This window comes from Diadema antillarum, unplaced genomic scaffold, assembly GCF_040938485.1.
Source record: "Diadema antillarum isolate AM-2024a unplaced genomic scaffold, OU_Dant_1.0 seq00000782_RagTag, whole genome shotgun sequence".
Classification (NCBI taxonomy): domain Eukaryota; kingdom Metazoa; phylum Echinodermata; class Echinoidea; order Diadematoida; family Diadematidae; genus Diadema; species Diadema antillarum.
The window spans coordinates 557,565-571,814 of NW_027271670.1; the positions used below are offsets into that span (position 1 = coordinate 557,565).

Here is a 14,250-nt window from a genome sequence, read left to right on the forward strand (position 1 = left end):
CAAACTCTCCTGAAATTGAGTAAAGATGGACATGCAATAAAGGAAATATTCATATTTGATTCTGGTCGTATTAAAATCAGGCAATTCATGAAGGAACCTAATGCTATCATGTGACCATGATTTGGAGTTCTTCAGGCACAGGGGAGCAACTTTGTGAGTAGTGGCAATGTCTTTGGCATGGCAAAAGATTGCCCAAAGACCTTGCAAATGTACATTTTTGTGTTAACTTCATGAATCAATTTTGCCCTTCATAAGGCTGTCGTACTTTCAATATGACGTAACGTATCACAGCCATTGTGTGTCCTTTTGGTAGACTTCTTGATAAAAATTTACATCTTCGTACAAGTGTATAGCCTTCGTGTGTGGATTGAGTGCAATCAATGTGACCTTCTGCAAGCATAGGCTGTTTACCAAGTTTAGGGCCAACTTGTGGGATACTGAAAATTCCATATCCATTTTTGGGTATCTTGTGTCAATTTCTGGATAGTGTGACACCAGCATAAATGAACAATCACGAATGATGAGGTACGCATTCCCTCAACTTGTGAGAATAGTGACATGTGTCAAGGGTAATATTATCCTCCCTGCTTTCTGAAAGAGATAAGTCATGTGCTCTTTCATTGTGCTATAAAAAGAGAAAATATGTTGAATTTTCTTTATATTCTCGATACAAGTATATCCTTCTTCATGTGTGACATCACAAACTGTAGGAGAAGTCTTCTCATCCAGCGAAGGCTGCGGAGAAACTTCAAAAATTCATAACTTTGAACACCTTGTCAAATTTTCCTCAAATTCTCTTTATGCGTTCTAATAATATTGCTGCATTCACTCAATCCACATGTTCATATTTGAGTTTAATTTCCCTTTAAAATCTCTGTATGCCACATTAATCAACATCACACCTGCTACGCCGATTTCTGGCAAAGCGCTTACGGCTGAGTTTGTACTGCTTCCATGATTTTCTAAAACCACACAGAAGATGATGTTATCACAAAGTGATTAATTTGGACGTAAGTACATTTCAAGAAATGTCAAGAATATTGGTTGCGTATGAAAACCAGGTGTCAGACAAAAGAAAAAAAAAATATGGGTGTGAAAGAAATCCAAGTTCCTCTTATATATCGCTTCCACTCATGAAAATAAAGAATTATAACGTGAAAAATCTCAATAACAGATTGTGGTGGGTCTATCATGGGCCCTTGGTGGGTCCCCCAGCATACAAGCATCATGTTTTCTTAATCCTAACAAGGGAATTGCTCGAATTGTATTCATTGTCTCTTTCTGGAGACTGGAAATTCAGCTTTTATACAATTTTGTGCAATAGATTGGTCATCAATATCAAGATAATTACAAACTATATAACAAACAGCAAGAAAGAAAAAGAACATGTACTGATAAGCACAACATATATCATTTTATAAACTTATATAAAATGTATAAACTATATCAAAAGGTTTCAAAGGAGATCATTGTGGCCAGCAAGACACTTGTAGAACTAACAGAAGGTAGTAAAAAACTTTGATTTGTTTGTTTAGAGAAAGACATGCAGCCTTCTTGGTCTCAAGTTAATCAATGAGCACACATGTGTATTTTAATATGCATACATGTATGCTTATAGTTGACAAATTTTGAACACACTGCTGAGCTGCAGCACCAAAACCCAAACCCTAGCAAAGATTCTGATATGTGTCATCAAAACAAATTGCTTGGACACAACAATAATTGTTGACATAGGCACATTTTATGCCTTTTAATGCGGCCATGCACCTTTGAATGGTTGTCCAACCAAGTCATGACACCCAAGGGGCTCGAATAGGCATACGAGTATAATATGTGAGACCTGGCGAATGCCATCTAATTTGATTTGGAATGCAATTCAAACTCGTATCCAGTCTCTTTCTTGTCCTCAGAAGCCCCCAGAGCCTCCTCAAAACATCTCCTTGATTTGACACGAAAAACAAGGGGTTGGAAGAGAATCATTGCAGCGACTTCTTCCTGCCGAGTTTACGTATACAAATTATATACCATGCTGGGAGTTTGTCTTCCCTTCTATTTCCACAACTTGATAGAGAGACACCCAAGATTTGATCTACTGTATATGCCATATATTTTGCGAGTCTAAATCTTTGTGAATCTGGAATTCTTGACGATTCCACGAGTGGTTATATTCGCGATCGTGGAGTCTTGAACTTAACGGAGAAATGTACATGCGTGCGTCATATCCACATCGGGATCAGAGTCAATATTTTCGTGTGTCTTTAGTTTTGCGAATAGCACCTGACTCGCAAAATTCGCGGAATAAAAACCTCATGAAATATTTGGCGTACACAGTACTCTTAGGAATTACTCAACATGCGTTCGTGGATGGGATGTACACAACAACCAGATCAATACCTTAACTTTGGAATCTCCTGAACCAAACGTAACAAATCACATTTCTTTTTGTCTTTTTATTAAATCTATGCTCATTACTTGTCAGTGAAACATTATGGTATAAATGAAGTTATAACATATATCTAATGTTTTTGCAATACTTAAAGGGAATGAAACCCAAATACACATGTGGATTGATGTAGCTGCACCAGGCCTATATGTCATTCCTTATTTTTTCATACATGTATCTACATGTGTTTCTTGTAATCTTATGTAGGTGTAGGGCCTCTGACAAAAAGTGTTTTTAGCCACTGACACAGCTATCCTCCTGAAACTATACCAACAAATTAATAAAACATTTAACAAAATCTGCCCGCCCCTTCCCCCCTACCCCCCCCCCATACCTGTAATAATACTTCCATACATGTCTAAGCTTGCATTTGACAGAGTTATATCCCACTGTATGTACACTGAGATTTACAGTGGCATATTCACAAATAGAAAATTTGTTTCTTATGACTGCATTCAACAAGTTACACTTGTACCATGATAGGATGCAGTGCAGAATAATTCTTTCAAAATCCGATGAAGAGCAAGTAGACAAACAGCCAGATATTATGCTTACACAGTGTACATGGAGCAACTGGAGCTACAACAGAAGATCACAGCAGGCTGCTGATCACCCTCTACCATGTTTCACTTTTTGCGGTAAAGAAATTTGTGTTTGTCTAGCCCAGTTTTGCCATTGCCGCTCCTTCAGCGGACTTTCTTGTGAACACGAGGAAAGACATCGTGTGACAAGAGATATTTACAGGCCAGAGCTCTGCAGCGGGACAGCCGACTTGATGCGGCGAGTTTATTGACAAGGGCCACTTTAAACTGCTACACGGGAGTTGCAAATTGTTTGAAATTGAGCTCAGCTATCCGGGCAGCATGCGGGGGAAAAAAATGTGTCATTCGAGGTGCAGAATTACGTCTCCATTTCCCGTGAATTATGCACAGCTACACGGCAGAGAACCTCAAAATTAAACTGTGGCTTTCACTTTGCTGCAGTGCTCAAAATAAGGATATTTGAGACAAAAAAAGAAAAAGAAAAAGAAAATGAGAGAGATGGAAAAAGAGAATGAGAAACCTTCAGCTGTTTTTCCTCCTGACGCACCTAACTTTGATCTTATGTCTGCCTGAAGCCTGCTCTGTCGTTCGGAGGCCCTGTTTTCTCGCAAGTTTCATTAAATGTCACAGATTGAAGATTTGACAGCATCACATTCAATTGGATTAGCAGTGCACAATCCATTATGTCTACAGGGGGTTATTTTTCTTCTTTGTGTGCATGTTTCTCTTTTCAGGTCTCATTGCACGGCTTTATGAAAAAAATCCATACTTTGCACTGTAATTGAAATTTTGGAATAACAATACATGCATATTTGGCTGTTGCATGCAACAGGTATAAGGGACCTTCTAGCACACAGTAACATATGATTACACACTCCTTACTTGACTTACTCTTGCGAATTTCTTTCCAGATGCACATTTTCTATTACTTTCTCTTTTTTTAAAGGGTGTACTGAAGTGTGTTCAACGGATTGTAATGACTTGCATTGCAGTTCTGCATGTTTGAAAATTTGTTTTCTGTAACAAAGTTGAATACAGATCTGAGTGCCATGGTTCATATGTCACAACAGGGTAATGGATATATTCCTATTTTAATAAGTACCCTGGCTGTAGTATTAATGAAAAAAAGAAAGAAATATGACTCCACAATCTACATTTATTTTCTCCTCAGTAGACTACCATGTAGTGAGATATACTTCTAATGAGTAGCAGCCAAGGGGAGAACTTATGCCGAGCAAAAACTTCTGAGATTGCATTTAAATATTTTGTGTGAGTTTTTTAACGCGAGGAAATTTTGATAACTAATTGTCAGGAACATTTGGGAGCCCCTGATGATATACACACATATATTTAGCGAGTTTAATATTTTGCAAATCAGGACTTCCTGACAATTTTGCAATTGGCTAAATTTGCAATTGTGGAGTACAGTAATAAATACAGAAATATACACTTGCACGTTACATTGATGTTTAGATGAGAGGTAATAATTTCGTGTGTTTTTAAATTTACGAATAGCACCTGACTCACAAAATTCACGAAAATAAAAACCTCGTGAAATATTCAGCATACATGGTACTCAATCAGTCTTCTCACCTTGTACATCGACACGGACTCCCTTCTCAACACGACTATTATCTGAGGTGGATGTGGCCACCACCTTGTAGATGCCGGTGTCGATCTCCCCCAGCCTCGTGATCTGGAGACTCCCCTGGCCGAGCAGCTTATAGTGTGGGCTTTGCCTGGAGGGAAACACAAGTTGTAAAAAACATAAAATGTGATTAGAGTATTTTTCCTTATAGTGAGATGTTGTAAGGCCACTCTGAATTCAAAGTAATATACCCAAAACTATAAGAATGATGACAACAATAATGTTTCATTATTTTGTGCACTTTGAATTAATTGCTACCTTGTTACCATGTTGCAGGACTCCTAAGAAGAACAGTGTATAAAGCACTGATCAGGCTACACTGGGTTAAAAAAAACAACAACTAAATATATGAATGAATGAATGAATGAAAGAGATGAATGAATGAATGAATAAATAGATAATAAGTTAGCAAATAAATATTCAAAATGATGACAAAAATGATAAAAAATGACAATGAGATAAACAAAAAAGATGGCAATGATCATAATGTTGATGATAACATTCATAATGACATATATACTGACAATAATGTTGAAAATCATGATCACAAGAATGATAATCAAAATCATCACAGTAGTAATCATCAACAATCATCTTTAACTTCACCAATATCTTCATAATACATCAGAACAGAGGACAACATTTTCGACTATTTCACACACACACACACACACACACGAGGGAACCTTTCCCATCAAATATTTGTCATACATCACATATGATGAGAATTGATTCACTAATTGATTATTTGTGGAGCATGCCAGCACAGCATGTCTCTTCCAAAAATGCTTTTATCTTGACTCTGTGAGAGGATAGAAGCTTTCATTAGAAGCCAGCTAATGCATTTTGAAAGCCCCGCAAAAAAAAAGACCCCCCTCATCCCAAAATATGCTGAGTTTTAATGGAACCATTGAGACTTCCATATATCATATCATTAACTTTGTCTTTAATTCATAAATCCTGATCCCCATAAACCCAGATGATGATGTGCTTTTGAGCATTGCCGTCTGTCTGCGGTGGGTTGAATGAACCGCACAGTGTGATGATTCATGACCAGGCCACCATTTTTATTTATCTATTTTTTAAAGTGTCCATCCACTTCTTGTATCAGCTTTTTAAAGTCCCCTATCCATCATGTTTCCCACTGAATATTCAGCTACAGATGGTAAATGTGGGTCTGGAAAAAAACCATTCTATTTTGGTTTAATTTCTTTGTATGTACATACATTTCCATGATTATGATGAATCTCTCTTTCCCACAGATTCTTCAATTTTCTTTGAGCGTTTGCCTTATCAACTTATTTACAGTTTTGGGCAGACTGGTTGGATAATATGAAACCCTTTCTCAAAGGTTCATTCATTATCAACAAGGATGAATTTCTTAAAACTTCCATGTCATTCTAATCTCAGGATTTTAAAATCCAAGACTGTGTTTAATAATAATATTCAGCAATGTCTCATTAGCTTTAAACTGTGATAACGAAACACAAAACACTATGTGTTTATTCAACTGGAAACAATCAAACATACTGTAAAAGTGGAAATTTTTGCAGCGTTGAAATTTTTCCCACATTTCGTGCAACCAGAGACTAGCGCGAAAATAAAAGCACGGGAATATTTTTGCTTGCCATGTGTTCCAGTAATTGATGTCTTGATTCTGCGGAATTAAAACGTGCGAAACTCATCTTACCCAGCCGAGCGCGAAAAATTAGTCACGCGAAAATATCCACTTTTGCAGTAAGCTTGGGGTTTATGGATGGGCACAAGTCAGTAATATTATTATTTATGACTTTCCCACATAATTTTTTGGAAATTTCACTCTCTTTTCTTAACTTTTTCATCATTATTATCGTCAACATCATCATCACCCTGTCAGCTTCATCATGCTCACCAAAAAGAATTAGCATTCATCCATGAAATATTTGTTGTATCCAAATTATTGCCAACTGTCTTTCATCCTGTCGCATTCTTCCCACTTAACCCATTCCGTACAGGAACCTGGTGCTCTGCATATTAAATCTATGGGCATTTCAGAATTCAGTATGAACGGGTTAAAATCATCCTCGAGTGTATTAGTGTATTGCAATCACGGGAATAAACACACATGTACATCACAGACGAATACATACATTTCTTTCTTTCACACATACATACTTGTATATGCACGCAAATTCATCTTATTCCTCCCACATTCACTCTGTCCCCCGTCCTGGTAATAGAAATCTAAAAGTGGTCGCAACTTGTTGCCACACCGTAGGCATGTCCCAACACCCCCGGACACAGAGCAAATAGCACTATTCACCTTTTCCTTGATTGTTTTATCCCAATACACAATCAAATTCTCTCCTAGGAAACCTTGGTGTACTTGAAGAGGTACCCCAGCTGTGAAAAAAAAGTATATAATATATGCACACATACACTTCGAATACAAAAAAAGATGGATGTTTGTTTTCTTCATTTGAGGGTTGGAGAGCTGACACAACGTGCGAGAAAATGATTGACAAATGTTTGGCGTATGCAATCAGCAAATATTGCAAATGTTTGGGGGCAGATTTTTCATCAGCATGAGGTAGAGAAGACACGCTGTTCCATCAAAATGAGGGCTTATATTTGGCCATCGCAGCAGACGTGTACACTGTAACAGCTTGTCAATTTAGATGGATATTAAAGGGCGCAGGAAAAACCCCATCAGCCAAAGATCTGACTGCAATCGTGAGGATTGCATTCCTGTCAAAGGCCTTGAGGGTAGCGGGGAATGTGTCAATAAATTCTTGCATAAATGTCACACTGTGGAGTAAGTGAAGAGAAACTTGTTTGTTGCAGACAAGACCTTGTTATAGGAAGTCTCAGTGATTTGAAGGGGGGGGGGTGATCATCACACACTTTGGAAAAAAATATCTCTGGGCAACAACTACATATGATGAAAATATGTCCAATATCATCAGAGTGGTAATTCAAAACTACATTTCTGGCAGTCAGTTGTTTAAAAGCTGTCAAAATCATGCAACTCACAGAGTCATCAATACCCTAGAAGGAGTATAAACAAGAAACCATTTCACATTTTTTTTTTAAAAATACAACTTCCTGATGTAATGGTTTTTAATGCTGATATGAGTGTTTCTTACCCTGGAGTTGGGGGAATAATCAAACAATTTAGAAAAATCACTGAATTTGATTGATACCCTTTGCTATTAACACTTCTGTACTGATACACTGCCAAGAATAGTCAACAGTTACTAATGTGCTGTTACAATTGCAACATACTTTCAGCAACTGTGGAAAAATGTGTCTTACACAACTTAAACTGAGCTCAACAAATTCTATCTGAATTGAAGAAAAAATGAGTTGTAGTTATTATTACTTGAGAGATATACATGGATATTGACCAGGGTATATTGACTACAGAATATCGACTCGGGATGCTGATTAGTGGATATTTACTGGGGACACTGATTGGGGATGGTGATTGGGAGATACTTACTGGGAAACACTGCCTAAGCAACACTGACTGGGGGAGACTCACAGCCAGACACTAATGGGGATATACTGGTCAGAGAATATTGACCTGGATAATGTTTGCCCTGTTCACACTCTCAACAGATATTTCTCCACTTATGGCACTATCTGCTAAAGTACTGACTGATGCTGATTGGGAAATATTGTCTGGATAACATTGACTGGGGAATACTGACTGGCAGACAATGATGGGGATACACTGACTAGTGAATATTGACCAGGATGATGTTGGCCATGTTCACATTCACTACAGATAATTATTAACTTATGGCACTATCCGCTAAAGTACTGACTGATACTGACTGGGAAATACTGCCCGGGCAATATTGACTATTGGCATACTGACGGGCAGATACTGATGGGGATACACTGACTAGTGAATATTGACCTGGATGATATTGACCATGTTCATATTCACTACAGACAAATATCAACTTACGGCACTATCTGCTTGTCACCCTTGTACCACGTCAGTGTTGCAGGTTCTGTGGTGGCCGCTTCTAGCGTCAGAGTGTCGCCAAGAAGGGCCTCAATCTTGTCTGGTCCTGGCGCCACCAAAAAGGACAGGTCCACTGGACGCTGGGCTGGAGGTGGATCTTGACGGCGCAAGGGAGCACAATAAAATATTACGCAGATTAGGCTAGGAGCACCAAAAATATTCATCTAGGTGTGGTGGCAACATGCAAAATTGAAGAAGTGTCTTTAACCCATTGAGTGCGAGTCTTGAGTATACTTGGGTAGGTGTCTATGGGAAATGCGTGTTGTAGCAAAATCAGTCCGTCCTCAATGGGTTAAACCAATTAGACATGCATTTCCAGTTTTCACTTTTGTACTTTGATACAGTATGAAGATCGTGTTGATTGTGCTTCAAAAAATTTGCGAGTGAATGACATTCGCTCAGCACTTGCTCAATGATGGCATTCAGGTGCACACATACTGTGTAAAATATCATTCAACTTAAGCTGGAAAATGCTGAGATATTTACCCTTAAAATTGGTAAAAATCTGTACATCTCCTGCATATTTTTCTCTACAGTTACTTTGTCAATATTACAGAATTGTGCAACCAAGTAAAGATCGACTTGATACCATGGACAGTTGACTGTGTTATCATGACAAGAAAAGTCTTTGAATATTAAAACTTGTGCATATGAAATTCTTGATGCAAAATTACAGTGAACATATATAGGGTACACTTTCAGAGTCATGTAGATGAAAAAAGAAAAAAATTCTGACATACTCGTGTAAAATGTAGGAATGTGCACCATGCATTTATAGTGTACTCCAAAATTCTTGGACACATTATCTGGTAACAGCACAGGTAGACAATATTTGCTCAGGTTCGATGAAGGCAGTCATGTGTGTTTTCACCTGACATCCAGTACCATTCAGGAAAAATGGATATAAATCTTGCAGAATGGAGGGTGGGGAACTCAGAAAAGTGGGAAAGGGGAACCATGGGACTATCTACCTGATTTAACCACAAGTTCGGCTTCCGTGCTGCGTCGTCTCACGTTGGGCAGGAGAGGGCTCTCGACCCGGCATCGGTAGCTCCCCGCGTCTGTCGCCCTCACGTCCTGAATCTCGAGTGCTCCACTGGGAAGCAGAGTGTAGCGAGAAGCGTAGCGCTCTTCGGTGAGGTCAATATTCTGCCGGTCTTTCTGCCACCTGAAAGAAAACGTCGGCAAAGAATGAGATATTTTGCATTAACATATTTTGACCTACCTCTGCAAATATCTTTATATGAAAGGCTTTCAGACCATTTGCTAATGCCTTAAAGAAAAAGATAGGAGCAAAGTATATCAAACAGTTCCTGTATTTGTAAAAGTGAGTTAAGAAGAAAAAGTCATATCGAAAAAGAAAAAAACAAACAATGGAGACTCTGTGCAATGCACATGAAGACATTAGCACAGTGCTGTTAGTATGAGGAAAGTCAGCTGAACCTTTTTTTTTCCATCCCTCATCCTCTTTTTTACCATTCTGGCACAGTGAAAAGCACAGTTTAGAAATGACATTTCTGCACAGTTTTAGCTGTGCAGAAACCAGGAGTAATGCTGTTGTAATTTTGCATCATGAATAAGACACTTTTCCCACCATTCAACATAAAGCCTAAATCTGTTTTGTTAAATGCCTACAATGAAGACTGAACAATTCACTGTGTGACTCCAGAATCTAGAAGAAAACCAACCAAAGGCAGATAAAATTTTTGTGTGAATTCCTGAAAGTAATTTGAAAAATAAAAAGACATGTTATCATCTAACCAAAACTGACTCTTTTATTCCCTTTTCATAGAGTTATTAGTTAGAGTAAGAATAACAATGCCCTGATCCTGAATTCTGTGTAGTATTATCAATAATAAGTAGTATTAATTCAAGATACCCTGTTCAACGTTTGTTTGGCGGGAACACGCCATCATTTCAGGGGAATTCAGTTTTGTGTAAAAATCTAAATTTTAACCCGTTGAAGACGAGTCCTGAGAATACTCGAGCAGGTGTCTATGGGAAATGCATGTTAAAGTAAAATCAGTCCATCCTCAACGGGTCAAGAGTATATCTCGTGTACTGTATACAAAGCAGCTGTCCAGACAAGTGTATTTTGGTCTTCTTTCTAGCATTTGACTCTCAAGAAATATATCTCCATGCATTATGCACCTTGGTCCATATTGCAAGGGAATTGCAAACACAGAAGAGATTACTGGTAGTACAAATTGGAAGACATAATACTATTACACTTTCTCCAGCATGACTTTAATGAGATAAGGATTATCCTTCTTTGGTGACCTGGTGTTTATCCCTTTTAAAGGCATAATTTACCATTTGCAGATAAAACAAAAACCCAGCATGAGTGCTTTCAAATAGTTCTAAAATGTGAGTTAGGGATAGAAACAACCACTGTAAAACTTTGAATCCGTATTATCGATGTTAAGTATTGTTAGATACACAAAATGCGAACAATAGTAATAATAAAAATGATTCCAGACCAAGCCGTCTACAGTTATGATTTATTAAGAAAAATACTGATATCTCCTTATATTTGAGGCTTTATTGCAAAATGTATATGGTAGGATGTTTTGTGATACAAGAGGCCTACACATAGTCATCAAATGTGATTTCTTGAAAAACTGCTCCCAAAGGTAAACTGGACCTTTAAGCTACAACTGCTCAAGAGTAACGGACACAGGTGGCTTGATCTGACCAGAACTGAGCCCTCTCAAAACCAGTCTCAAAATGCCATTGCTTTTGCACATGACAGTCTTGGCTTAATTTGGCTATGAAAGGGTGAAATCAAATGTATGTGTATTGGTATATGCGCCACATTTTTCACTCATTGAATGTTGGCTGATATCTGTGTGATACTAGATAAGACATTACTCTATTCATGTGTCTGTCTTTTCTCCTGGATGCCCAGGATCCTAGACCAGCTATTGTAGGTCTAGCAAAGAATTAGCTGAAATGGGGCTGTGCACTTGAATTGCTTTATGTCTATTGATAGAAGATTACCAATGTCTCTTGGTGTTAGGCAGATTTTCATGAAAATAAACCCACAAAGACTATTTTTTCTTCTTATAATCTATATTGACTTTAAGGTTAGAACACCTTCCTCATCATCACTACTGAAATTTGACATTTTAACCCATTGAGGACAGTTTGATTTTGCTACAACACGCATTTCCCATAGACCTTGCCCAAGTATACTTGGGACTCGTCCTCAACGGGTCAAACATAAATTATGCCTTTCAAATCAAATTCATGATATTGGAGCTACCCTACACATAGCTGTCAAACTCTATGAAAGTTAATGGTTAAGGGGATGTCAATCTTGACAATGTCATTGCAGTATTCTGATGGCAGGAAAAAGTGTATTTTTGGTGGAAAAACTGTATTTTTACCTTTCTGAAATAGACATGTGCAGTAGCACAATTTGGGAAAAAAGAGAGTAGTTTCCATGAAACCTGCAGTATTTTGGGTCTTTAAAAAACGGGGAAAAAGTACTAGATATTGCACCAAAGTAACAGTTGGCATCTCCTTTGTTGACTAAACACTCAGCTGGGACTATACAAGTGTGACTTAAGTCACTTTTCCAGATACACATTCTGTTGCATATGTATGTGACTGATGTCTACAATGATTGTAGGAAAAACATTTTCCTGCATCTTTCTTGGCCTCCGAGAAGACACTTCTTTACAAATTTGTAGTTTTCCGTTCACTCTCTCTCTCTTTCTCCCTTTGAATTAACTGAGCTAAAGGCATCTGAAGGTATGGGATCCCGCTGATGACCGCAGTCAGGAGTCGGTCCATTAAGGATTCCACTCACGTGAAGACTTTAGGGGCCGTTCCGGTTACATTGCACTCAAAGCGGGCCGTGTCGCTGGGGTAGACCGTCACTCCAAATGGTGGCGTGATTTCCCCCAGAGCTGAAATGACAAACAAACACATGAAAAGCATGTCTCTATGAGTTGTGAATTTCAACAAAGTTAATATGAAAAATCACCAATCAATATATATCAAAAGCTCTCAAAAGCATTATGGCAGATAGAGGTCTTTTACAAGAGAAGGTCTTAGTAGCTGTAGCCATTCAAATTTCTGTGCCAATGACCTATTAACCCCAGCAGTTTTGAGAGCGGGTTCTTTGATCTAGGAACCACTAGCCTCCAAGAGGCAGTACTGAACATTCATGAATTGATTGGCCTTTTGGGGAAACTCCAAGAGAGCACTTCAAAAAACATTTCTGCAAACCTGGTACCAACACAGTCATGAAAACAAACAGAATATTCTGGGCTCTAAATATATAGTTGATATGAATGTTAGGAATAGATGCCATCTTTTACATAAAAGCAATATTCTCTGAAGTGGCCGTAGAAAAACTCTTTATCCATCTTTTTTTAAAAGATAAGAGCAGAAGTCCCCACGTACACTTTTGGGTGGCGAAAAAAAAAAAGAAGAGTCTCGACTGCTGTTTCATTTTGATAATAATCATTACATTTGAAAGAAAAAAAGAAATTTGATATATGACAATTTCTGCATGTAAAAAAAAAAACACAAAAAACAAAACAAAACAAGGCAATATTCATGGAGATTGCACAATACCTGTTTCTCATAGAGTAACATTTGAAGACAATTTTTTTTAAATTATGAAATATGAGTTGACCAATTTCTCACAAGTGGGGAATATGCAATGTTTAATTTATGACACTTTAATGTTTGATTTATGACACTTAAATACATCTTGTATACATTTGGTTGATCTAGCGTAACGATTATGATGATGATGAGGATGATGATGATGATTTACAGGATTAGCATTTCTATAAAAAAACAAAAACAAACAAAGGCGTAAATAGTTCTTCACTGATATCATCAATAAATGCCAAATCTTAAAAGAGTTATCAGCACAATGAGAATTCTGAATTGGTACCAGCAGTGACGCACAAAGACTTGAAGGAATACAACGTATAATCTGTACCTCATCTATTAACCACATTCATCATTGAACTTTATTGTAGAGTCTCTTGTCATAGTGTGTCAAACCCATGGACCAGAAGTGGTTCCTGCTGTTTGGAACCTAGAATACCATTCACTAAAATGTGACCTGTGAACTGCACCCAAATCCTTCACATAAAACCACCTCATATGTTTCTTTGCTGTGTCTTCAGCAGTCTATCACAAGGTTTTATAGAAATGCTGTTGCAGTTTTTACTTTTTTCTTTGAAATGATGCTCATGGCCTCATGCTGTGTCATTCTGGCAATATTGCCATCCCCCTTCCATTTGTTGATTTATTGATCATTGTTTCACAGAACTCCTGAAAGTTATATGCTCCTGTTATGTACAAATAATGTACTCTGATTACTATTCCAGACATGGCAAAGGGTGTAAGAGGGTTCAAATGACTTAAAACTCATAACATAGACTCTTCGTCTCATTCAGATCATCAATGATGCAACAAAATTTTGATGGCATGGTGGTTGTTCCAGTCTAATCGATTACCAAGTATGGTCAAAATTTTCACCACATTACTCTTTTGTACTGTGTTTAATGACATAAATGGTACACACCTTGATTTAGTTATCTATATATGACTATCTACATGGAAAAATGAAATG

General features: G+C 37.7%; 1 protein-coding gene across 1 annotated transcript in view; it reads right to left on the reverse strand.

The window, feature by feature from the left end:
- The window catches only part of LOC139739093 (neogenin-like), a 170,484-nt gene that overhangs the window by 58,576 nt on the left and 97,658 nt on the right, over positions 1 to 14,250 (reverse strand). Inside the window, exons 3-6 of the mRNA XM_071649713.1 lie at positions 12,463 to 12,562; positions 9,620 to 9,816; positions 8,589 to 8,745; positions 4,579 to 4,724 (exon numbers count right to left, since the gene is read on the reverse strand). Of these exons, the coding sequence (XP_071505814.1) occupies positions 4,579 to 4,724; positions 8,589 to 8,745; positions 9,620 to 9,816; positions 12,463 to 12,562 (600 nt within the window). The remainder of the gene's footprint in view (positions 1 to 4,578; positions 4,725 to 8,588; positions 8,746 to 9,619; positions 9,817 to 12,462; positions 12,563 to 14,250) is intronic.